Source organism: Polyodon spathula, chromosome 18 (genome assembly GCF_017654505.1).
Source record: "Polyodon spathula isolate WHYD16114869_AA chromosome 18, ASM1765450v1, whole genome shotgun sequence".
NCBI lineage: Eukaryota > Metazoa > Chordata > Actinopteri > Acipenseriformes > Polyodontidae > Polyodon > Polyodon spathula.
The window spans coordinates 28,656,180-28,683,922 of record NC_054551.1 but is presented as its reverse complement, the minus strand read 5'-3'; the positions used below and the strand labels follow the sequence as shown (position 1 = coordinate 28,683,922).

General features: G+C 38.5%; 1 protein-coding gene across 6 annotated transcripts in view; it reads left to right on the top strand.

Moving 5' to 3' along the window:
- LOC121330829 (sodium- and chloride-dependent glycine transporter 1-like) overlaps positions 1 to 27,743 on the top strand; it is a 47,400-nt gene that overhangs the window by 6,049 nt on the left and 13,608 nt on the right. For 2 of the 6 annotated variants that reach the window (XM_041277668.1, XM_041277669.1), the window contains exon 2: positions 5,783 to 5,986. The exons of 1 other annotated variant lie outside the window; for it this stretch is intronic. In XM_041277668.1, the coding sequence (XP_041133602.1) occupies positions 5,957 to 5,986 (30 nt within the window). In that variant the 5' untranslated portion in view covers positions 5,783 to 5,956. Of the gene's footprint in view, positions 1 to 5,782; positions 5,987 to 23,887; positions 24,222 to 25,046; positions 25,104 to 27,743 lie in introns of those variants that run through there. 3 more of the 6 variants (XR_005951903.1, XM_041277665.1, XM_041277670.1) reach the window with 2 other exon arrangements.

Here is a 27,743-nt window from a genome sequence, read left to right as displayed (position 1 = left end):
AGGGGATTTAACTTTTTGCAGTCCATTTATTCAGTGCTTATCTGGCACGTCAGGTCCAATTTGTTGTCAGATGCACTGTTTATTTTACATGCGCTGTTTAAATTATTTTTTTTTTTCAGATGCATTTTTTCAATGCATTTAAAACCTGTTTTACTCTGAAAAAAAATAGTTGAAGCAGCGCGTGTAAAATAAACATGTGAAAATAAATTGGACCTGCCGCGCCTGACAAGTGCTGAATAAATGGACTGCAAAGGGTTAAAAAGCATTGAATCGCAAAAGGACACTCAGTACTGTATCTACAGCCAAGCCCCACCCTTTGTTCACTGTATTTTTCACATACCTCTTTATAGACATGCATAGACATGATGATGTCAGACAATGATGAAAATGGCCCAGTATGGTTATTACACTAATGAACCAAGATCTGTGTAGTGATGGATCTAGCTTAAGACACAGAAGTTATATTTAACCCTTTGCAGTCAATTTATTCAGCGCTTGTCAGGCGCGTCAGGTCCAATGTGTTTTCACACACGCTGTTTATTTTACACACACTATTTCAAATATTTTTTTAGAGTAAAACAGGTTTAAAAGGCACTGAATCGCAAAAGGACACTCAGTACTGTATCTACAGCCAAGCCCCACCCCTTGTTCGCTGTATTTTTCACATACCTCTTTATAGATGTGCATACTGATAAATCCTCTACTGATCACTCGTTTTATCACCAAACTCCTTAATAATGCGATCCAAGTCATTATTTTATTACTGTAACATCTCAAAAAGCTCTGTGATTTTCTTTGAGCGCTGGATGCAGAAGCAGCTACCTCCTTTGTTATGTCCATGTTATCTCTGTGGTGCATGAGGCTAACAGATACGCTCTTTTTTCTACTTCATTCAGCTCCTGTCGATCTCACTCAGCCACTGAAAGGTTTTCTCAGCATTTTCCGGAACAAAAACAACTGGAGACCTGTGCTTTAAGTCTTTTTGATGATGTTGGATAAGGCCTGACATCGGACTAGAAAAAGGGAAAATTGTAATGTCGGACCTGGCCCGACATAGGACTGCAGAGGGTTAAAAGTAAATGGTTCACTGGTACAGTAGTCCTATAATTCCATTTGAACAGTGCAGCACAGAAATTAAGCTCTGGACCAAATCCCTTGAAACCCTCTATATAAATTATAAAGATAAAAATAGGCCATCATAGAGATCATCATTCTATCCCATAAGTCAAAGCAGAACTAATGACCTTTCCAATAACATCTTTATATTGTCTCACTGTTGGTGTTTTGTCAGTATGAAACTGCAAAACCATCTTGCTAACAGGTTGATTTCTGTGAGCCCCGAGCAAGTACTGCTCAGTAAATTTCCATGACAGGAAAGAGAGCTAGTCAGTACAGTGCATGTCTGGTGTTTGACACAGCGTGCTGAACTGTTATTCAAGAGGTCTGCTATTTAGGCTAACTGTTTCTCCAGACAGCTTTGTAGGTTAGTCATTTTGTATTTTATAAAGGTATGAAATCACTGGAACTTTTATAATAGAATTATAATATAAAAAATAGATTATCCAGCTAGATGTTTTTGGTATTAATAAAAATGCTAAGGTGGTCAAGGCTACCTGATTTTGTCTACAGGAAATGTACTGTCACCTTTTAAATTGGTCTCTCTGAGTCAAAATATTGTCTATATCTAAATATAGACAGGTTAGTAGATTAGGTTCCTTCTGCTTACTGTATACATACTATAAGGTACAATTTATTTTGGTTTTCCACTCAAAACATGAACCATGCTTACAGAAATAGATACTGTGTTACAGTAGAGGTTAGACTTCAATGATACTCTGTTGATGTGCCTCAAGAATCAGTGTTATCTAGTGTTTTCTGCATACCTAAATACATGTAGATTCAACTGCAGACGTAATGTAGAATAGTTAATACTGGGGTTTGGTGTGCCCTTCGAAAAGGGTTTGTGTGTAAGCTCTCATTAGCATTCCCTGACATGCAGTCTGCAGCATGTATTGATATACCACACTCGGCTGTGAATTTGTTTATTTGGTCTCGATGCACAAGTGAGTAATGTAAGCAGTGTCATTCTTCATGTTCAATCTTCTCAGAAATTTGTTGGTGATCTTGGTATTGACCTCTGACCTAAATGGTTGCCATAGTGAGGTTATATTGAGGACTTTACATTTCAGGGGTATAGACACCCTTTGTATTATTTGACTTTGAAACCAGTAATTTGAGATAATATTGTCTTATATTTTTGGTACACAGCTGTATTGTATGATTTTTTTTTTCTATGAAGTTCTACAACCAGTGTTTAGTACTAATGAACAGATTCAGACCAATCACATCGGACTGTACTGACTTTGCAGTTGCTACCCAGCTGTTTTTATATTCTTTTGGTTCTGTTACCGATGAAGTAGAGGATTTACCATTTGACTGCCACATTATTTGAATGTCTGACTACAGTATACACAGTATGAATTATATAGACAACACTTTTGAGATTATACTGTGTGTTTGTGACAAATGCTATTGTTCAACCACACCACTGCAATTTGAAAATTATCAATACTGGTGTTATGGTTCCTGTTCTGTTTGCCAAAACCCAATTTTTCTTTTAAGTTAAGGTCATCCCTAATAATGTGCAGTATCTGCCACTAATACTTAAAACCTTATGGTTGAAAAAAAGCAGAAAGTTCTCTTGGTGCAAATCTTGGATATGCCAATGGTAACAGAGAAGGCTGTCGTATCTGGCACACAGCTGATATCACAGTGTAACAATTTTTATTTATTTTTTTGTTCCTGGGTAGTAAGTGTTATTTCCTAATAAGTGTAGTTTTTCGAGATTTACGATTATAATGTATTTACAGTAAAATCGTAAATCTTGAAAAACTACTCACTTCTGAATCTTTTGTAGTCATTTTTGTATTACTTTAGTATAAATACATGTTAATTTGGATTCATATGTTGTTTTTTTTCAGACTTTATGTGAACGAAAAGACACAAAAGCGCCCATTTTCTCATTGGAAATAGTGATATTTTGAAATGTACCTGTCCTGGTCACAAAAGCAAAGTTTGTGGGGAATAATAGCCATTTTCTATACTTTTGAGGCATAAGCAATTAGGAAATAACACTTACTACCCAGGAACAAAAATTGTGTTACATAGTGTATTCACACCTGTCACTCATAGTCTTGTTCCCAGGGATGTGAACATGAGACTGTGCCTACAACTCAGCTAAGGTCTAATCCACTTAGAAGATTAGGCAGGGCTTCATTTCCAAAACAAAGTACTACCAGCGTTTGAAACTGTGCCCATGTACAAACATAACAGTTCAAAAAAAGTTAAGTCTTCTTTCTTACAAGGGCATTGGCACTGTTGTTCCCAAAATAACTTTTAACCCTTTTGCGGTCCATTTATTAAGCTCTTGTCAGGCGCGTCCAGGTCCAATTTATTTTCACACGCACTGTTTATTTTACACATACTGTTTAAAACAGGTTAAAAAGGCATTGAATCCCCAAAGGACACTCAGTACTATATCTCCAGCCAAGCCCCACCTCTCGCTGTGTTGTTCACATACCTCTTTTCCTACCAGCAACTGCTTTTGACACCAAAGATTATGACATTCTTCTTGACCGCCTTCAGAACTATGCTGGAATCTCTGGAATCTCTCCTGGATGTCCTCTTACCTATCCGGACGCATGCAGTCTGTTTTTATGCTGGATGCAGTGGTGTTGCAAACCCAGTCACTTGTGGTGACCCCCAAGGATCTGTTCTTGGGCCCCTTCTCTTCAATATCTACATGCTTCCCTTGGGTCACCTTATCCGCCAACACAGCCTCATGTTTCACTCCTATGCTGACGACACCCAGCTCTACTTAAAACTCGACCCTGGAAGCCCCTCTGCCATGGTCCAGCTCTCAGCTTGCATTCAAGACATCGAGGCCTGGATATCTGCCAATTGTCTTCAACTGAACAGTAACAAATCTGAACTCCTTCTAGTAGGATCTAAAATTCAACTTAAGAATCTTAATATAGCTACCCTGAACCTCGGAAACTGTCTGCTGCTGCCTTCCCCCACAGTACAAAGCCTTGGTGTACTTCTTGACAACAGTCTCTCCTTTGATTCCCACATCTCCTCTGTGGTCAAATCTTCCTCTACCATCTTCGAAACATCTCCAAAGTCCGTCCCTACCTTTCCTCCCAGATGCAGAGATACTTTGTCATGCATTTGTCTCCTTTCAACTCGATTACTGCAACTCTCTATATGGTGGTCTCCCGGCGCGCACCATAAACCGACTGCAGCTAGTTCAGAATGCCGCTGCCAGGATCCTTACCAGATGTAAAAAACGTGATCAAATCACCCCGTCTTGCCCAGCTGGACTGGCTACCTGTAAAGTTCAGGATTATGTTCAAAACTCTCCTGCTCACCTACAATGCCCTTCATCACACAGGTCCTGAGTACCTTCTCAACCTGCTGACTCGCTATGTTTCTGCTCGTAAGCTGAGGTCCTCTGACTCTGGCCTGCTTGTTATCCTCAAGCAAAAGTGCACAACACTTGGACAACGCGCATTTAGCTTTATGGCTCCGACTTTTTGGAACTCAGCTCCCAGCTTTGGTGCGTGATACTCCCACTATTGCTCGCTTTAAATCAACTCTGAACACCCACCTGTTCTCTCTTCCTTTCCGTGCTCCTTAAGCATGATATCTGCTATTATCTGCTGCTACTATTTCACGTATTGTTACTATCATGTATTCTGCAATTGTAATGTCGGACCTGTTCCGACATAGGACCGCAAAGGGTTAATGTATTGTTTCATGCATTTATGCACTTTCCACTGTATTTAGTGTACTATTTCATGTATTATGCTACTATCATGTATTATGTACCTTCCACTGTATTTAATGTATTATGCATTGTTTTTTTTTACTGTATATCATGTGTTATGCATTTCTCTGTATTTCAAGTATTATGGATTTTCTTGTATTGTCTTGTAAAACGCTTTGTAATGGTGTTCCACTATGAAAGGCGCTATATAAAATAAAGATTGATTGATTGATTGGTTGGTTGAATAATAATAACAACTGCTACGAGTGTTGGAAGCACCAGCACCGTACTTGTTTGTGTTTCATGCCATGTTTGTTAGTGTCTGTTCGTTTTGTTTGTCTTTTTATTTGGCCCAAGTGTCGTGTGCTGTTTTTTTTTAACTCTTTTGTTTGTTTAATAAACTGACTGAATGCAGCAGCGTCTCAGTTTTAACCTCAGTACTGCCTGTCTGTGTGTTGCTTCCTGAACCTGTCCAATAAAGGAAAAGAATCAGAGAGGTGGAATTCCCTCTTGAATTATAAAAAAGTTAAGAACAAAAAACAACCATCCATTTCAGACAGATTATTTGTCTGCTCTGCAAGCGTTCACCTGGGCTCGATATTTGGGAGGAGAAGACTGTACTGGCTACTATATAACCTAAGAGGCCTGTGCCAATTATTAATGGAAGTATTTGAAGGTGTGCTAGCAATCTACATGGAATTAGTTTATTGCTTGGTGGAGCATGTCCAGGTTTTCTTACAAGCTGGTCAAATCATTTAGCACATTTAGCTCAAGTGAATACTGCTCCTCAACAGACAAGTTCACTTTTGCTGCAACTTTAGAATTTTGTAATTGTAACTCAGTACAGTACGGTTTCTGGTCTGGTGAGATTCTTTGTGACATTCCAGTTGAAAAGTCTGTCGCAACTAATGCATTTTTTTTGCACCCCCTACTTGTCACATGTTCTTTTCACAGCACTGAAAAGTTCTTGGATTAGCAGACTATTAACACAAAGCAAAACGCCACTTCAGGAGAGAGAGGGGGGTTGAACAGACAGCTGTAGCATAACTCCGTGAAAAAAGACACAGCAAAGAAGAGAGCATCTTGGAGCCTGCATCACACGGGAGGTTTCAGAAGTACCCTTGAGCAATGGAAAAGAAAGTATGCGAAGCAATGCAAGTAAGAGTTGTGTTTTTTATTTAATATATTTTTTTATATAGATTTAGGTCACGTCTGCTTAGACAAAAGTGTATGATGGACACCCCTAGTTACTATTTCAAACTTGCAAAAGAGAGTAAGATGGAGGGGACATTTTAGTTTAGAAATAAATATGTACAGAAAAGACATTATTTTTCTCTATAATAATATATTTATAAAATGATTTACCTCATGATGTTGCACCATATTTTACTCTGATGAATAAAAACATAATTTGCACATGGTTCGTAAAGGGTTAATCCTCTTCTAGTTTTTTTTTTTTTTAAACGGCCTTCAGTAATAGCCTCTTCTCATTCATAATATTTCTGAGATGCCAGTAATTTTTTATTCTGTAACACAACGAGGTTCATTACCAGGATTGGGGTCAATTCCAGTTTCTTTATAAAATCATTTTCCCAATTTCAAGTTCTTTTGAAGTAATTGGAATCTATATTTTACAGATATAATACTTGCTCTGATTATTTAACTGCTTTCATTTGAAGCCAATTTTTTTGACACTTTAATGTAAGTAATTTGTTTGACAAGCTGATTTGAACAGAATATTGCGAATTGCAGTTTTGATCAGCGGTGTGTTGCAATTGATTAAAAGGAAATTGGGATTGGAATTGGAAATTGATTTGAAAAAGGAATTGGAAATGGAATGAGAATTAAAAAAACAGAAATTGACCCCAACCCTGTTCATTACCAGCTTCACTTCAGGGAAGGACAGAAGAGGACATGAGCATGTTGACAGCATCCACTGTAGGGAGTCGGGGGGTGAGGGGGTAAGATGTTCTTCTGGATACTGTAGCTGAACTCTGAACACTAGGCTGCACTGCTTCCCCTGGTTACTCCACTAAGTGAAGCACCCTAGATGTTTAGGAATCTACAGTAAAAGGCTGTCTTGTTAGTCTGTGCTTCAACTGGGGCTAGCAACAGCTATCTTCTAGGTATCTGTCACTAAGCAACATATTGTTACTACTATCATCTAGTTACACCACAGTTTATCCCAGGTTTAAGTCAAATATATGTTCTCTGTTTTCAGTCTTTTGTGTGTCCCTGTCTTTCAACCACTAGTGCATTTTGTTTCAGAGTGTGCTTCTAAAGACAGCAGAAGAGCAGCAGTGTTGCATATTTCAACAAATATAATTTGAATTGGAGTACTTAAGAATATTTTCCTTTAAAAATTCTAGTTCTTACCAAAGTAGAGACTACTCTGTTCTGGTTCCAAGCTGCTCTGACTGTATAGAAAAAGAATGATATAGCCTTGGCAGTGTTAAAAGGGATTGTGCCTCAAACTACAGCTCGTTATTTATTGCTCTGCTAAAGTTGTAAATCCAGCCTTCTGTCTAGGAGCACAAATGCATTCTTGAAACAAGTGAAACGTGAGTTTCATGTTAAAAAAATAAAAACAAAAAAGATCTTTAATGTGTGAAGGTTGCATGTCTGAGAATCCCATAGTTTTACATGGTTTGTTAGCTCTTTGATCTTTGGAGCTCTTCTTCATAATATCACAGCGCATTCTTGAGGTCTCACACCATAGGCTCTGGATAGCAATGTAGATTTATATTAATTACAAAAAACTTTGTTTGAAGCCACAAAAAACAGGGCATTCCTTACAAAAAAAAAAAGACAAATAAACTTCAACGGTGCAGCTTGAAACCACAAAAGCCAGGAAATCTCATGCCACCCATAACTCGGTTTTATCCAGCTTAGTCTTTTAGCATAGAGACTGAGAATGTGAGGGGCAGGGTAGCAGTGAAAATGGCAGTGGTAATGCAATTCATTTTAAAACCTTTCAGAAGAACACCTTGAAGAAGAAAGAGTCCCACAAAGCAATAATAAGAGGATCCCCTACCTCTCAAATACTCAAATGTGCACGGCACAAAAAAAACAGTAAATTCAAAATAACTTTCTAAAACTACTAATGCAATCAAACCCCTGTAGGAATTGATGCCAGCAGATACCGCTACCTCAGCGCTGAGTACATTTTTCTCCAGGTCTTCTGATAAGTTACACTATAATTCGCAGTGCACAAAAGGGACATTTTTTAACTACCCTTTTATCTGTTGAAATACTACCCCTACTGAAAGACCATTTAAAGAATTAGAGACAATGTCACAGTGTACGTTTCAAAGGACATCACTCTACCACTAACAGTTTCCATCAGATCAATCATTACATGCATCAGGGCCATTTCATGAATAAATCATCAATTTCTTTTTCAACCCTGCAGTCCTATGTTGAACCAGGACCGACATTACAATTTTCCCTTTCCAGTCTGACCCTGTCTGACATCATCAAAAAGACTTAAAGCACAGGTCTCCAGTTGTTTTTTCTCCGGAAAATGCTGAGAAAACCTTTCAGTGGCTGAGTGAGATCGACAGGAGCTGAATGAAGTGAAAAAAGAGCGTATCTGTTAGCCTCATGCACCACAGAGATAACATGGACATAACAAAGGAGGTAGCTGCTTCTGCATCCAGCGCTCAAAGAAAATCACAGAGCTTTTTGAGATGTTATAGTAATAAAATAATGACTTGGATCGCATTATTAAGGAGTTTGGTGATAAAACGAGTGATCAGGAGAGGATTTAGCAGTATGCACATCTATAAAGATGTATGTGAAAAATACAACAAACAAGGGGTGGGGTTTGGCTGTAGATACACTACTGAGTGTCCTTTTGCGATTCAGTGCCTTTTAAACCTGTTTTTTTCTGAAAAAATAATATTTTAAGTAGTGCCTGACAAGCGCTGAATAAATGGACTGCAAAGGGTTAAATATAACTTATGTGTCTTAAGCTAGATCCATCACTACACAGATCTTGGTTCATTAGTGTAATAACCATACTGGGCCATTTTCATCATTGCCTATCAGGAAACTGATCCACGTGTTTCTCAGTGTTTTTGTGTTGCATATAAAGCAAAGATAAAAAGTCCTCCGAAGGGTGTGCCGTCAGACGACAGCTTATTTTTACTCTGCAGGCCCGCCATGCAGCCAGCCCAGAGCTACAGCGTCGGAGGACAACGCAGCTCTGGGCAGCTTACAGGTAAGCACGCAGCCATCCGAACAGTTCTCAGGGGTCACTGGTGCTCGCTGCACGGTGAGCCGAAGACCCTGGCGAACCGAAGCCCTGCCCCCGGGCGGCGCTCTGCCAATTGTGCTCCCGTCCACAGTCGGCAGTGGAATAGCCTGGACTTGAACCGACAATGGAGCCTCTTTACTGGATGTGCCACTTGGAAGCCTCAAAGGTAGTCTTTTTGAGTAAGTGAAATAGTCTACCGCTCCCCTAACAGCCCCTAGAGATTATTATTTTACAAATACAACACTTTTTTTTAATGGTGTGTCCTTTACAATACGTAATGTTCTTGTTTTTTTTCTGTTCATAAATGTGGTACTGTAAACTTTGGCAAGGCCTTGACGCCTCTTAAATGTGTTACTGTATAACTGGACATTGTGCTCATTGTGCAATTATGTCACCTACTGGAATATTGCTGGGATTTATATTACAGATACTATGGCTCTTAATGGACCAGGAATGAAAGCAGCTGCTGTGACTTATTAATATATTAAATTGTATTAAATTTATTCATCCCTGATCAGGCTACACTTTAGTATATCTATTACTTATTTTAGCTACTTAATAGGGTGAACACTTAATAATGCGGGAGTGGGTTCTGTGAAGTCATAACATCAATTTATTTTTAAAAAAACATATGTTTTTAAAAGTGGAAAAGTACTAAACATCAGCCTGGCATATAGAATATTGAAAGCCCCACCCCAAATTTTCCTCCCCTTGTCTGATTGGCCAGCATTTTGCCTCTTTACAGCTTTCAGCTTTGTTTTTAGGCAGCGAGCAGAGCAGGTCAGGCATCCTGTATTGTGTTTGCTTCTGTTAGGTGAAGAGGCCGAATTGTTTTGATCTAACCTCCTGGTATGTCGCAACTTCAGCGATTGCATACATAACAGCTAAAGTTTATGTTCTAGCCTGGACTTGCTGTATTATAGGCCTACAGCAATTTGAAAGGCTGCTATTTAACACCTGAAGCTGAGAATTAGGTTGTTGATTTAGATCTGTACAAATGTCAGTCTGTGGTGTTCATTCAAAAATAAAACAAACAGGTTTATTTTAGTTTATTCCTGGTTTATCTTTGTTGTACAGTGGCACCTGATGTGCCAATCAAACCTTGAACAGATAAAATCCTAGTAAATGATTGTTGTCCGTTTAGTTCTAGAAGTGATGCAAGTGTTCACTAACTCTTTTTGAGTGCTTACATATTAACTGAGCATCTGAGCGGTATTACTGAGCAACTGAAGCCTAATGGAAACACTGGAGAGCCCACATAAAAAGAATAAAGGAACGGTCATGTAGCTATCAGTTGTGTGGTTTTGTTAATTACTTTCACTTCCTTTTCTCTTTCTTTAACTATTTAGTGTACATAACTGTAGTAGAAACAGCAGTTTTTGTGTTTGTTTTTGCTTCTTGGATTCTAACAAAAGGTTAAAGGGCTCATTTAAGTAGGCAAGGAGGCTTTTTAAAAAAAACAATGAAACAATTAAACATTTCTTTTTCTTTTTAAAATTGGGAGTACATCTGTTAACATTGAAATGAGTACAGTTACTAGCACCAGTGATTTGGAGCGTGTAAACGTGTCTTCTGTAGCATGTTCATTGATTCTATTTACTGTGGAGATTTACAAATTGAAACACAGCTCACTCATAATCCGTTGAACCCCCTGGTATCAGTGCGAGTTTTGCTGTGCAGATTAAAATAAATGCTGTATATTTAGTTCAGGGCCAGTTTGGGCTGCCTAGTGACTGAAGTTTTGAAGAACCGCTCTACACATCCTTGGACAGTGAAAAGGTTAACGAGATAAAAGCTATTTTGCACAGTACCACTTCTGTTCAGGTGCCCAGTGAGTCCAGGCAGAGACTTGCCAGGCTGAGCCCTGGTTGGCTTGACAGTCGGAACTGAGTTTGCCCATTTGATCTTCAGTTGTCCTGATGCCCTCTGTAAGCAGGTTGCAGTGGTGAGGCAACATTTTGAATTGGGCATTTCAAATTGGGTAGAGAAAAAAAATGTTGGTGATAGTGTTAATTTGAACACTTCATGAACAGTAGCAAACTGAGCAACATAAGCTCTGTCTTTTGTCTTGTTATCGCCTGTGTTATCAGTTCTTATCACATTTGAATTATCTTGCATCCAACTTCGAGGTAATCAGGTAACAAGTTCTTAAAAGGTATATGATATGCATATCACCCGCCCAGATAATAAATACAGGGCGTGGCTACTTTTTTTTTTCTTTATTAAGATCAGCCCTCAAAATGTGGTGGTGCTGTGAAAATTTGTGTTCATGGAATATAGCAGAAAACCTCTTTAAAATACATGCAGACTGCACTGACAGTGAAATGATATGGCATCTATGCCTTGCTGTGTAGCAGCTATAATTTATTCACCAAGTACTGTATCTAGACGGTCTTTAAAATAATGTCCAGATCCTTTTCACATATTAAATGTGTTAGTACCATGAAACTAGCCTTCAGTGATTGGTAGAGTGATGGCTACCCTCCCACCTGCAAACCTCAGGGTACTTTTGCTTTGCTGTGTGTGTTTCTTTTGTCCTCCACCGCCCCTCCAACATGTCTGTAACTTTGTTGCATCTAACTTGGGGTGATGTCCCACCATCCATGCTTAGGAAGGTAGGTACAGTACACGTTCAGGATGGAGGGAGACTTCTAGTATAGGCCAAATCATTCCTTCATACCGCCTACATTTATCTAGTCATTACCTTGCCTAGTAGAGATGAGAACTTTAAATGATTAAATGTATAAGCTAAAGAATTGATTAAACGTTGAATAATATGGTAGATGTATAACCACGTGACAAATTTCACCAAACGCATTTTTTTATTTTTTATTTATTTAGTAGTCGGCAATTGTTTTTATCATTTTTCTCCCCAATTTGGAATTATTATTAGGCTCAGCTCACCGTTACCACCCCTGTGCTGACTCAGGAGCAGCGAAGACGAACACGCTGTCCTCTGAAGCATATGCCATCAGCCGACCGCTTCTTTTACACTCTGCATGCCCACCATGCAGCCACCTCAGAGCTACAGCGTTGGAGGAAAAACGCAGCTTACAGGCAAGCCCGCAGACGCCCGGCCAGACCACAGGGGTCGCTGGTGCACAGTGAGCTGAGGACACCCTGGCTGGCCTATGCCCTCCCACCCCTGGGCGGCACTCGGCCAAGCTTCCGTCCACTGTCGACAGTTGAACAGCCTGGACTCGAACCGGCGACGTCCGGGCTATAGGGTGTATCCTGCACTGCCTATTACGGGAGCCCCAAACACGTTTGTCTGTCATTGATAGTCTGTCACATATCTGATTGTTGTGGTGCGGATATTATAAAAAGGATGGGGTTTGGCAATTGCCTCCCTAAGTAGTTTTTCTAATTGATGCAACAGAAAAATTGACGCTGGGGCGGGTTTTATGCTCGGTTGATCTGGCGATTCATTGGTGCACTCGTGTTCATACTGTAGTAGGCGGGGTATGGTAACCATCCACTCTATGGTGTAATAAAGTTAATGACAAGCATTTTTTTTCGGATGTTAGTTATATATTTAATAGAATGGCACCTGTAAACAAAGGAACAAGGCCAAGATCTTGAGTATTCCCATCTCGGAGTAGCTGTAGAATCCGGCTGCCTTGAGGGCACGGGAACAGATGTGTTGGTCCAAAGGGGTAGTCAAACATGATTTCTGTTTATGTTTGAACCTCAATGTATAGACTGGAGAGCAGGGAGAGAAAAAAAATCCAGCCACTGTGGAGAAGGTACAATAGGAGGACAAGGGCCACCAAATGCCAAACACGTCTACTGCTGTGTTTCCTTGAAAATGCGTTCCGCAATGGGCCCCTTTCAGCTGCTTCCTTTCTATTTTATTTTAGAAAACCACTCGTGCTGAAAATTGGTTGGGGGTTTGTCCTTGAAATTGTGGTCTGGAAATTAGCAACATATCACTAAGCTCTCTCTGGAAGTTTTCAGTGATTTCTTATTTCTTTTTTATTAGTAGTCAAATTAAACTGCTTTTGTTTCTTCTCTTTTTTGAATTTGGTGAATTGTTAAATTTCCCTTGCTTGAACTCTGGATTTTTTTTGGGGGGGTGAGGGCACCATGAGTTCTCAGGGCTGTTCAAGGGCTACCCCCTTTGATATTCAGCACTTTGCTGTCCATTCTGAGGTTACGCTTAGAAAAGGGGTGTATGGCTAGAGAGGGTCAGCTGTAAACTGGATACATTTGTAGTGGGGGTGGGCGGGGTGTATTTAGAGTCAGAATATAGCACATTAATGCTGTATGCAGAGCCATGGAAAAACCCAATGTTTGTACTCTTTAATAAGTGTCAGCCCTTTATATAGACAATGAGTTTTGGATTCATAACACAGGGCAGCATACTGTATGACTATATTATATAGATTAATAGAACTAAAAACTGTGAGTTAAAATAAATAGTGAATTCATAAATAGCGTAAAATTAAATTTTAAATGATACTCAAATATGGAATTACAGTTTTTCAGAAGATTTAAATCTTTTTTTTATTTTTATTTTGACTTCTGCAAGCAATTGTTGCTTCTATAATCTGTCCATTGTTGAATACACGTGAAATGCAGGATTCACATGTGCCTTCCCTCCATCCCAAGCAGTGGTCGCATATGTTTATCATTTTGTGTGCTTTTTCCAGCCCGATTTGTGCCCATGTAACTCCACTGAGCCCCATCCTCCCTAGAGGTGATCAGAGCTGCACTCTATTTATAAAGCATTAACAGCTGTGGCCCTTGGAGCTAAATTATGGAGGGGAGAAAATAATGTGGAAATTTTTGTCTAATTCAACCGTTAGAAATAATGCTTCTCTGTTGCTGTGGAGCGGATCAATGGGTAGACAATGCCGAAAGAACATTTGTGAAGTAGCTGTTGCTTTCAGGCGAACAAATATGTATTTTGTGTTACGTTTTTAAACAAAGACACAAAACAGTGCAGTGAGTTGTAGAGCTTTTTTTTTTTTTTTTACCAAACTGATGAGAACACAATGTTCACTCACTTCATTTTTATATATTTTTTCTTTTTATATTCATTTTGTAGGTTGTTTTGAGATAGCGATTGAGCTTTATTGTGTCACTGGAAGGTGCTTGAAGTCGTTCACTATTTTGGCCCAAACTGCCTCCAGGTTGACGTGGTTGTGACTGTAAATCCTGGGTTGACCACTCTGTTTTGTTGTTCACCCTTCATGACCATTCAAATGCAGCATAAAGCTTAGTTCTTTTACAAAATTGAATCCTAAAATTAGTCACTTAATCGTTCAGGCCCTTCAAAAAATGTTAACCATTTATGTTCTACAGCCCCACCAATTTGTAAACCTTGTCTATTGCTTCTAGGATTACAGAAGGTCTGACTTATTGACATAAAAGTATCTGAAACCCTGTTCTCCTAGTCTGGTGGCATCTGATCATCTTAATTTAGTAGTAAATATCATCTCACTTCAAATAGAAATGGGACAGTGTCCTAAATCACTAAAGTAAACTATATTTCTGTAACATAACTTAACCCAACTTCCTTCATCTTTTTACAGTATAAAGCTATGTACAAAAGACCATTCACTTTTCATTAATTATTCTCATTTTTTTTCTTTTTTTTTATAAAGTAAACTGAACAAAACAAATGACTGTAAGCTCCATGATATTGTGCAATATTGTAAACACTTCACTCAGATTCTGGGGAAAAATTATGTTAGGCAGAGTTTCAAACTTCTGTGATGGTTTTACCTATAGTATATAAAATATCCTTTTTACTGGCAAAGAATTAAATAACTATTCTTATTCCTAACTGGTTTCTACCTTGCCAAGCGCGAGTCCTCGGTGCCAGCTGGCAGTAGTGTGTATAGTCTCTGAGGGAAACTTTCTAATGTCAGAGTTCCTGTGACGCAGAAGCACACATTAGGTTCTATTGAAGTATCTCTCCTGTTTAATTCTTTTTATATTGACCATTTTTTATGACTCTAAAATTGTGTTCAGTTGAGTTCATAAGATACAAGTTTTTGCTGTGGATTGATGGTGAAACAAAAGTGAAGTAAAAAACAGTAAACGTGTTCACATCTCCAAACTAAAGTATCGTAGATGTTTCTATTCCTGAATGAGTGATGTAAGAACATTCCTATACAATTTCACAAGGGTTTATTCTTTAACCCTTTACAATCCATCTATTCAACGTTTGTCAGGCGTGTCAGGCCCAATTTATTTTCACACGCGCTGTTTATTTTACATGCGCTGTTTAAAATATATTTTTCAGAGTAAAGCCAGTTCAAAAGGCATTGAATCGCAAAAAAACACTCAGTACTGTATTTACAGCCAAGCCCCACCCCTTGTTCACTGTATTTTTCAGATACCTCTTTATAGACGTGCATACTGATAAATCCTCTCCTGATCACTCATTTTATCACCAAACTCCTCAATAATGCGATCCAAGTCATTATTTTATTACTATAACATCTCAAAACGCTCTGCAAATGTCTGTGATATTCTTTGAGCGCTGGATGCAGAAGCAGCTACCTCTTTTGTTATGTCCGTGTTAGTTATCTCTGTAATGCATGAGGCTATGAGATACGCCCCTTTTTTTATCGGTTTCATTCGGCTCCTGTCGGTCTCGGCCATTGAAAGGTTTTCTAGGCTTTTTTAGGAGAAAAAACGACTAGAGGTCTGTGCTTTATGTCTTTTTGATGATGTCGGACAGGGACTGGAAAGGGAAAATTGTAATGTCGGACCTGGTCTGATATAGGACTGCAAAGGGTGAATCCAATCACTAAGGCCTTTAGCCTATAAACAAAAGGCGACTTGTAGGTACTTTTTTTTAAACAACTACAGTACAGTAGTTCACGGGGCAGGAGCAAGGACACCTCAGTTGATGTTAAAGGACATGGAGTTAGTGACAGATAAAACATATAAAGAGAGGGTCTTAACACAGAAGGGGGGGGGTTCCGTCACTGAGGAGGCCGGACAAACAAGAGAAGGATCACCGTCCCTGAGATGACACGACATACGAAGAGGCTTGCGAACCAGAAAAGAAACAGAGTTAGTACATATTAAAACATATAAAAAGAGATGCTCCGTCTCTTCGAAGGCCCAACATATAGAAGGGGGGTTCTGTTGCTGAGGAGAGCCGACGAACAGGAGAGGGGTCACCGTCTCTGAGGAGACTCGACATACGAACAGGGGTTCCGCCACTTGGGGGCCCTCACATAAATGGAGGCTTCAGAACCTGAAAGAGAGGAAGAAAAGATCATGCGATGCTGAAGGTGGAGTTTGGCCGGGGTTATCCTCTGTCTCGTGGAGAACCCGCAGCGCAGCTTAAAGGGTTGGAGAAAGTGGATTCACTAACCCTCCAAAGAATGGACCCGAGGCTCCCTGCTAAAGATTCATACGTGCGCAGATAGACAAAGAACCACCAATGCATATAGAAAATAACAGTGCAAAGAAAACCTTTAACACAAGAAGACAAAGACATTTAACACGACAAAGGTGTCAGTAAGCTTGCTCCCTACTAACTATGTGAAGACCCTCCGTACAGTGGAAAGGAAAAATCCCCTTTCATTTTAGGGGGAAACCTTTGGTGGCCCCGGCGGAAAGGTTGTCCCCACTCTGGACATACTAGCAATGGATCGGAGGCTCTACTGTAGGGACTGAGGTTAGAAGTGACTGTAGCTGCTGCTGGGGTGTTTACTGCAGGAATGGAGGAGAATACTGAAAGAGCTGAACTTTGCTTCTTTGCTTGATCTTAGACAACTGTATATCCAAATCGCTCAGTTTGGTACTGACTGAAGATAATGTCTCGGCGAATAAATGCTTTTGTGTCGTGAAGTGCTCAGGGAGTGCTCTTGGTGAATTTTGCTGCCTGGAGCAGCTGCCTGCTGGTTTGATGTGCTGGCTATGGGGATGTGTTGCTCTGGCGCTGACTGTCTGCTCTTTGGTTGGGGCTGAACAGTCGAGCGTGGGTGGGGAACTTTCTTGGGTGGAAAAACTAGTTCCGCCGAGATGAAATTACAGTAAAGAAGAAAAAGCGATTCTCAATTAATCCCTGCTGGGATCACACTGCTGTTTTTGAGAAGGGTCTTTTTGAGTTTGCTGACCGTCTAGTACTTCCAGTACAGTCGTTCAGGAGTTGCTTGGATCAGGGAGATTAACTCCTTGGGCGGCAGGTAGAGATAAAGTATCCTGGTCGGGAGGCACCTGTTAAGATCATGCGCAGATGCCGGACAGAGAAAAGAATGGTGGGCTGATTGGACCCTGGTTTGAAGCTGCAGGACAATGCTCCAGTACACACAAGAAATCGTGAAAATCCTCGGAATCTGAAGAGAGGTGCTGTGAGTACTCCATATTAAATGCTCATTTTGCTGAATGAGAGTAATCAGATGTGAGTGTGAGAACAGAACGAAAAAACACAAGACAAATACTTTGGGGTGACTAATGGTTTATAGAGTAGATTTAATTGATGAAAGGAAATGATAGGGTAGAGGGGAGCATTTGGAGCATCTCAGTGTGCACCGTAGGGGGTTGCTTCAGTATGAAAGCATACTGCAGTTTTTAGTCTTATGTACAGTAGTACTCTAACATTTATTTATATCGCTTTGCAAACTTTGTGAAAATTAGTATAGGTGAAGTTCCAGATTCTAAGCTGAAAAGATCTATGGGCCTTGGAAACAGACACCGCTTAAGTGGCAATAAGTTGCAAAAGTGACATGTTTGGTCAGCAGTAGTAATTTACCCCACACTGAAGCTCCTTGTTTGGTCAGTGTGCCATGAATGGAAAACACCTTGTTAAGGCAGCTCATTTGAAATCAGATAGGGAATGTTTTGTGTCGCTCAGTTCTGTTTTTTTTTTTGTACCGGGTTGAGATGTGGACTTCCACTGCTACAAGGAAAACAGTACATTTCTGTTCTGGGTTGTAAGAAGAGACACCAACACAATATCTTGGTTATATCACAGTGCACATCATTTTATAAAAATGAACAATGCTCTTAAAACACATTGAATAACATAATTTGCTGAGCTGCTTATAAGAATCTGTTTTTGTAAGTTCAGTTAGGCTGTACTAATTTTAAATTATTTGAAATTGCGCTATACATTTACTTTATAATGTGTGTTTGTGTGTGTATGTGTGCTTGTGTGTGTGTACACATTCATTAAAATCTGACTGCTCAAAGTTGTGTATATATACAGTACCAGTCAAAAGTTTGAGTACACCTGCTTGGAACCAGGTTTTTCATGATTATCTATGCTTTTAACTGTATAAACGTGTCTGTAAACACTTAATATTTCATTATATGATACGTGTACTTATGTAAGCTGATAATCATAAGTGAATTGCATTAAAAAATGTAATTTCTAAATGAAAATGTAAATCTTGTCAATTTCAATGAAATGGTCACCCAGAGCAAGGGGATTTCAGTCTGAAGCCCAAGTCAGTTAAAAGTCTAAAATGTGTATAACACAGTGTTAGAACACTGGCCTAAGTATAAAAGTGTCTTTGTTAGATGTTCTCTGAATTAACTAGCATGTTACCTAATTAACCTTTTCTCACCATTTATTGTTAACAGGTGAGGGTCCATGATTACTATAAATATAGGTCGCATAGGCACAAGTTTGTCATTCCTGAATGTAAGGGAGCAGAAAATAGCAAAATACGCTCAGTTAAGCAAAGAAAAAAATTACTTTAAGAAATGAAGGTCAATATTTAAGACAAATCGCAAGAACTTTGCAAGTGTCTGTAACTGCTGTGGCCAAGACCATCAAACAATTTGAAGAAACTGGCACTCATGAGGACCGAACAAGGTCAGGCAGGCCAAGGGTCACCTCAGAATCAGAGAACAAGTTCAATCGAGTGTGTGAAACCAGTGATTAACTGCCCCTGAAATACAAGCTCCGCTAAATGCTACTAGAAGTACAGATGTTTCAACATCAACTGTTCAGAGGAGATTGCGTGAAGCTGGCCTAACTGGAAGGAGGCATCTGTTATAATAAACCTTTACAATGTTCTTTCAACAGTTTCACTTTAAATGGCTTTATAAGATTTATTTCTAATTAAGTTACTTCAGTATAACAGTTGTTCTTAGAAATTATAATATTATTTTACTCCTTTAAAAAATCTTTTAAGTTTTGAATGCAAGGTCCCGTTATTTATATCTAAATACAGGCTACTGTTAACATATTAGAATGATATAGTGTTATAGTGACTGAAGTTTGACCTTTCACTGTTCATACAAATTCCAGTCAAAGTAGGTTTTTAAGACAATCTTTGCTTTTTGCCAATTTTAGGGTAAATTAGTATGAAACACTATCTTAAGCATTTTTCAATACTCATTATTTCAAACCAATATCTAACTTAACATATTAACACGTCCTACACTTTCCATTGCCATCTCTTCCTGCCAGGTTCTAATTAATTTCTGTTACATATAGAAAATGATTATTGTAAGATAAACACCAATCTTCTGTTATCCGAAAGGTATTTCCGATCATTAATAATATCGAGATCGCTCATTATAGAGAGGATCTTGGTTGTTAAATCGCTGACCATCAAAAATCCCTGCTTCATCGGCCAAAACCAATGAGTCATTTTCAACATTGTCTGTACCACAAGCAGGCGAGAATCAAGGTTACAACATTAGCTTGTATTCCTTTAGTAAGTTTACTGTTAGAGTTACAGTTTGTACTATTTTTATTTTATTGTCTTGCTTCTTTTAAATACAACATGTATTATTGTAATCTAAATAAAAGATTTACTTCTAACTCAGGGGCTACTTTTAGATCAAGTCTTAATAATTTTTTCAAATAAAATACATAACTGCCCAGTCATCTAAACTATACATTTGCTCCCAGAAATATAGCCGCAGTTCTAAGACTTTAAATTGTTGATTTCAATTATTCTGTTTCACTTCACTTTAGAATGCTTGCTTGAGACTGTCTTTAAATCGGAGTCACTCCTTTCTTTACTTGACTGTAAGTCTGCTCTTTTAACCAGTTACCCTGTACACTAATTTTTTTATTTTTTCCATTACAAGAGTTTTCTTATTTTTCTACTTTAAACATCTACACTAACAGAAGATGTATATATTTATTTCAAAGCATGTTTTTCCTTTTTTACTCAGCTCAACAGCTTTCTCCAGAAAGTTAGCTACCAAGGTCTGGCACCTAAATCAAACAGTAGCCTACCTCTGATAAGGATCTGCCAAGAGCTGGTCAGCCTGCATGCTTTTACACAGACTGCATAACAGCTACCTAATATTTTCTACCAAGAATACAGGCCTATTTGAAACAGAGGACATACAGTATTACTATGATTACTGACAGGGAGTATATCATATTATTTAAATCAATACATGTTAGTTTAGATCATCTAAATCCTGTCTAACAAATCAGCACGTTCCCAGCAAGATTCGAACTCTGCGCTAGGCTCAGCTCGGACTGGTTCTGCCAACACCACAACAGGCCTTACACAGATCTGCTAATAATACTTTCTACTAGTTGTATATTCTTTAAAACGCATTACAGTCATTACAATATTTGTTGCAGTTTCACAAATGTTCAATTTGTTTCCCAAAGATCAGCCTGCTTCCAGTAGCTGTGACAGTCTTTAAAAGCCTGATACCTGCAAAAACTTAAATCTTGTTACTAGGCTTCCATCTCTACATTCCCATTCCCATCGTAATTGGGCAAACACATTTTAACTGGGCCCATCAAAGAACCGCACACCCTTGCAACCCAGGCCTTCCATGCAAAAGGATCTAATGACTTATAGCACAAAAGGGAGGTGCCAGAACCATCTGTGACAATATGTATTTTCAAATGTGTTGTTAGGAGATAATATATTAAATACTAATATAATTCACATTTATTTTAGAACTGCGATTATTTTTCCCAATGACTGCATGAATAGACAAAAATATAGTTATCATGTACATTAGTACTGTATATCGACACCGGCAAACTGCACTTACAACAAAGTATAATACATTCTGTACATGATGTCTTATATCCCACCGTTTTAGCTCTTGGCAAAACAGAATACAAATGTTCATTTATTATCCAGACCCTTGCTGCACTAAAGAAGTGAGCTGACAATATAATTTCTACTGCTTGTGGCACTTCCCCCTTAGAGTCTATGGAGAAGACAATATAAAAAAGAAAATTAAATGTGTATCTATTATGCAGTAACCCCTCTATTTAGTGGTTCTGCTTTTGTATTTTATTTTTTTTTTATCACTGAAATGGATGCATCAGGGTTTATTAAAACATGTTAGCATTATTATTATTTAAAAAAAAAAAAAAAACATTTTATAGGCCACTAAAATGTGATTAATGTGGATCACGGACCTCGCCTACCAAAAACACTACCATTTTGTACCACGTGACATTTCAAAAGGGAAACAGTTCTCGGTCTGTAAGTCTGGCCTACAGGTTTGTGAGATGATATAAAATAAAAATAAATAATAATAATACGGTGAATTTGTGCGTCTGCGGGGGTTGCACAAACTCAAACATGTAAGGGCATTGGATGCATGCCTTTCCAGAGGAAAAAAGAGTGACGTATTTCACACCTGGGTGCGGTTTGTACAAGTCAAAAAAGAGGACTTTACTGCTAAATCCATTCACCAAAAGAATGATGTCGTTTGTGGCGTGTACTTTCTCTACCGTAAGTATCTGGAGAGCGACTTACTTGAATATAGTATGGGATTTAGAAGCAAGGAAAGAGTCAAGGCTGTTGCGAAAGTGTGTATTGAGTACAGTATAAAGTAATGGAAATGGATAAAACTAGCTGCAGTGACCATGTGGAAAAGTGGATTGAAAAGGGGTAAAGTATCAAAGGAATTATGAAGAAGTTTAAGTTTTAAGATCATGGTTATCAGAAAAGCTGATTCATCCAGCAATTATAGGTATTGCTGAAAAATTTGTGTCACCTAAAACAACACAGGCAGGGACAAAACAACTGCTATTGAAGCACCACTCAGAGAAAATCGTTTTGTGCACTGTGTGGGTTATCTGTTTCTTAATTTCTTTGCTTGCCTAACGAGTAAGTAAGTTACAGTATTTCAGTTACATTACTATTTTTGACAGCAACTTAAGGTCATAATATCGGCGCTCACTTTTAAAATTATATAGGATACAAAACATGTCAATAGTTGTTATGGCATTACCATATTGGAATATAAACCTGTATTTCTGGATTACAAACAACTATCCAAGTTGATAGTTATCCAACTATTTACTACATCAGAAAATGTTTACCACTGATGTAATGGGGAGTAAAGCAACATTTATTTTACTATAGGCCATAACAGACAATTGCTAAACTAATGTAATCTAATTACAGAGTATAGATACTGAAGCATATGCTATTGGTAATCAAACGTATTACAATTTTGGAAATTACACTCATCATTGATTTTTTAACACAGCATCTTTTAGCAGGGATGGTTGTCTGAAAGGTTTTTTTGTAATGGTCCCAAGCAAGCTGCCGGTTTTCCGCCCCAGTTTATGTACTGTGTTTAAAAATGCATTTCATTTACTTAGACAAAGGTTTTGTCATAAATAAGCCTGGGCCCTATTCAGAATGCCCTTTGCAGGATGTAGGCTACTCATCTATCGCTGTTTTGACCTGACAGCTCCCTCCTATCTCCAGACTTTTTCTCCCTACACCCCCTCTTTCCCCCTCCACTCCTCCACCACCAGCAGATTAGCTGTAAAACCCCTCCGCTCCCCCACTTCCAGAGTCCTTTCCTTCTCCACCTTTGCTTCTCACTGGTGGAATGACCTACCCACGAATTTCGGGACTGCTAAGTCCATGACCACCTTCTGGCGCCTCCTTAAGACACACCTGTTCAGACAGCATCTGCCAACCTCGCATCTATCGATTGTATTTGACTTAACTCTTATAGGTATCTGTAGCCACATTTTTTGTAACTGCTCTTATTTGAAATCATTCTCATCCATTCCTCGTACTTACTACATGCTTATACTGGACTACTCTATAACCAATTTTTTTTATATATGTTAACTGCTCCTAGTTGAACCCGCTCTTACATGTAATTATTTACTGTATTCTCTATTTTTTTGCTCTTATTTGAATTTTATCTTTTGCTACTGAGTTACTTTACAACTGCTCTTATCTGTAATGGGATATTCTGTAATGTGATACTTTGTAACAGAAATTGTTTTGTGTTCTGTGCTCTAAATCTTTGTTCTGTTTTATGTGGCTTTTTTGCTAGCTAATGGCTCATTTCCCCACAATCTTTGTTTTGAATAATTATTTGTAGTTAAGTAGTACCGCCAGCAATTCAACAGCAGATACACTTTTTATATGGTTGAGACAGAAAAGCTAAAAAAAACTCTTCCTTGTATGAATTTGAGTAAGAGAGTCAGAGGTGCCATGTTCTCAGGATTAAAGACAGGACTTGTATGAATGATGCAGCATTCGCTATATCTTCAAAATAGCACATAAACGACATAGTGTAATTACAAAAAACACCAGCTGCACACTTCAAGTGTTTTGAGCTGGAGAACTAGGCAAAGTCAAGTCTTGGATTTACAAATCCTGTGTCTGTGAATGGAGATGTTGGTGGTCTGGATGCGATCATTTTGAAAACAAGTAAAGGGAAATGAAATCCTGTGGAAGTACATGGCTTCTTTTTTTTTTTTTTTTATCCCTGGTGTGAGTTTGGCAGGGTTTTTTGAGTTCAGGCAGCAAGTAACAGTCTCCTCTCTCTGTATTCAGAGAACCAGAGTGATGACAACAGCTCCATTGATAATGGGGTAGATATAGAAGCTGTGGATCTGTCCTCTCTCTCTTGCGCTCTCTTTTTTTTTAAACAGGAAAACAAAGTTTTTTTTTTAACTGTAGAAATGGACAGAGTGAGGGTGAGAGAGGAAAAACAGAGCTTCCACGCAGAATGATTGAGGGAGGCGGAGAGGAAAACAGAGAGCTCCATCCGATGAAATGAGGTGAAAATAATTCAGACATTAATCAACCGAGGACGAAAGGAGGGATTTTCTTTTTTCTCCTATGGAAACTAAAGGGAAGGTGTGAATGAAGAACTTAGGAGAGCAAGAGAAAGAGAGAAACACAGAACACTCAAATCATGTCAGAATCCAACACTAATGTACATTTGTCTTCTGATCGGGTTAGTTTTGATTCTTCCTGATAAACTTTATTATATAGATATATATATATATATATATATATATATATATATATATATATATATATATATATATATTATATATATATTGTGCTTCGTCAGTAAAACCAAAATGTTTTAAAGTTTCTTATTTTTTATTGTTCTTTTGTGTCTGTGCTGAGTGGAAAGAAGAAAAAAAAACCTTTCAGATTCCAAAGGAGCCACAGAAAGTGAGAGAGTTTGTGTGGCTATCAAAGCAGTGATTGTGCTAAGCTGCCCGGACGACGGCTGAAGGTCCCAAAAGAATTGAATTAATCAAGACAGGCTATTGTTTGGACTGCCTCATTTTTCTTCAATCCTTCAGGGGGTCCATGACGACTCAAATGCCCCCCAAACCATGTGATCCAGGGGGGACAGCTCTTTAAAAAACAGCCCACGTGTGTCCAAGCTGAAAAGTTTAGTACAATATCTACCGGCTAGTCCTGGTTGTGGAGGGGGGCAATTAGATGTTTTTTGTTTGACTGAGGAAGTAGGATGGGTATGTGTGTTGGAGAGAGAAGAGAGGGGACATTTTTGTTGGCTCATATTTATGGGGGCTCTTCCTCTGCCCCTTTTTAGTGCTTTGGGGTCTTGACAGTTAAAGATTTCACAGGAAGATTTGTTTTTAACAAATATATAGATATGTTATGGCACATTGTCCCCCACAGTTTTATATCGAGAGCCACATCTTCTCAAGTTCTTCTGTTTGCATCTGTCAAGGCAGAGGAGTCTTTTTTTGGTAGAATATAAACTAACAAATACATTAAAAAAAAAAAAAAAAAAAAAAATCTTTTTTTTTTTTTTTCTTATTTTGACTATACCAAGAAAGTAATGGGGTTGTCTGCGGTAGGTGTTAAAACATTTTGTTGCAGTAGTTTATTGTTGTTGTTGTTGTTGGTGTTGTTGTTTGTTTCTTCTAGTAATTTTGTGTATTTTTTGTGCTTTTACAATGTAGTGTATTTTGAATTCCAGAAAAGTCAATATTAGAGAGTCCAGGACTATTGGAGTGGATGCACATTTGTTTTGTTTTGAACTCTTTCATTTAGAGCCGTCTGATACTTTGAGATGAGTGAGACTGGCACTAATGTTAGGGTTTGGATGGTGGCCTAGGTAAAACTTTTATGTAGGAATTAGGCTGAACTAGCACAAACAGTTACGCATATATAGATTTTTTTTTCTTCTTTTATTGGTGTCGCTGAAAGGAGAAGGCAGTCCATGCATTCTTTAAATATTTTAGGGGTGGCTGTGACTGTTTTTCTTGCTAACTGAGTGTTTAGTACAGTCTTTTTGTAGTTGAGAATGACAGAGCCTAAAATTTTGCATGGCACTGTACTTTATTGAGTATTACCCTCCAGGTCACAGTTAATAGCTCAGTAGTCCTATTTGAAAGGGGAAAGCTTTTTTTTCAGTTTCATTCAGCTCCTATCGGTCTCAGCCATTGAAAGGTTTTTTCAGCTTTATCTGGAGAGAGAACGACTAGAGACCTGTGCTTTATGTCTTTTTTTTGATGATGTCAGACAGGGTCGACATTGGACGGGAAAAGGCAAAATTGTAATGTCGGACCGTGGGACTGCAAAGCATGTTCTGGACTGACACTCTTAATGCTGATCTCGTGGTTGTTTAATTACAAATCTTCTAACTCTGGTATCCAGGCTTGACCTGTCGGCATTAGGAAGTTGTAAATGGAGGTAATTGGGGGTAATTTTGTAATTTTATGTTAACACATCAATTAGGCAAGCCAGTTCATGTGCACTCAGTTCAGTGAGCCAGACTTCTACAGTAGCAGTGCAATTCTAAGTTGCCTAGACCTTATAGATTGTGCCATTTTTAAAAGTGGTAACACATGTAGGGTCGCAAAATGAAGTGCATAGATGTTCAGAGACAATCACACCGATCGTTGCATCAAAGGTTTATTGCAGTGGTCATCAAAATACAGAGCGCTCCGGAGAATAACAGTCACTTCATCAGTAACTAGTGTATTCTCCGGAGGTAAAGCATGCACATGGGTTATATAGTTTCTACATAAAATCCCTTGCTCTTATCAGGATTTGGCATGCCTAACCCTAACCCCCCCCCCCTCTGTTGCGTTTGTTATGTTAATTTCAGAAACCAGTTAAGATTAAGGAAGCATTTTATGGTTAAGCAAACATAGCACTTCTCCTTATACCCGTCCTCTGTTCCCGGTCAGCTGACTCTGACTCAACCTAAGGGTGTGATGGAACATTCTTTTAATAAGAAAATATTATTTGCATGGTAGATCCAAGTCAGTTAAATGGGTGAGGAGGGAGTCCCAAAAAGACATACTGTAGGTTGTTCAATCTTAGCAAGCGGCTGCAGTACCCATTTGGCTTCTTGCAATAGTGTAGCCTCCCAACACTTTTGTTTAGTGCTGTACTCCTGTGTCTGTCCAGTTACTTACCAAACAAGTGTAATATTTATGTATTTGTGGGGAAATTTATTGTGTAAACATTCCATATTTGTTTGTGGCATGGTTACCAGTGCATACCATTGTACTAAAGTTATAATTTCTTTTTTGTTCTGAATGAAGCTCCAATTCAGCATCTAAGCGGAATAAAGAAAATTAGTTCCTGCAAATGGCTACACTAATTGCAATAATTTGAAAGCTATTGTAAATTAATTAAACTGAAACCCAGCATGCTATGTTTCCTTTTCTCTTTGAAGAGAGAAGGGTGGTGGTGATGTTGGTGGGGACTGGAAATATTTTAACAGATTGCACTGCCTCGGAGTTATGCAGGCTGGCACCTCTCCACCACATCACGTCCACTAATTGAATGTTCTGGTTAAACGCACAGCATGCTCAATACTAGGCTCCAACAATATGCACAAACCCAGAACGACAGCATTGATTTTTTTTTTTTTTTTTTATACATCCTCAGAGAGAAGAGGGGTGGGTTGGTGTTAGAGGGGTAATCACTGCAATGGGATGAAAAGTGTTGAATAAAATATATATTATCTATATTTAAATATGCATAACTGCTAGTTTCAACATCCTTGTATTTATGAGGATGATAAGCAATAAGATTTTGTTTTTTGTAGATATTATCTAAAAGGCAAGGTCTGATTTAAAGAGTATGAGCAAAGGAAATAAAAAATACAATTGTTGACATAGCCTGATTGCTATCAGAAGTGGAAGTGTCTGACCACGATTTGTACCAGCGCAAATTCAAATAGATGTCTCAACTAATGCTGCCTTCAGTGTACTGTATATGAACCCAGTGCCTAACATCAGGTAATTGGGGTCAGTTTTTTTTTGGTATTTGTTCATTTAAATTAATATACAAATTGGAATCTAACAAGTCTTCAATTTGACCTGATTTTCAGCTCTCTGGGTCAAATTGTGAACTATGATATGGTATCTTGTAAACTGTTAGAGTTACACACTTGGATGTTGAAGTTTAACGGTCTCTATGGCCCATTTCAACCATCTGCAGAAATAGTGACACATGAGCTGCTAGAAAATGAAGC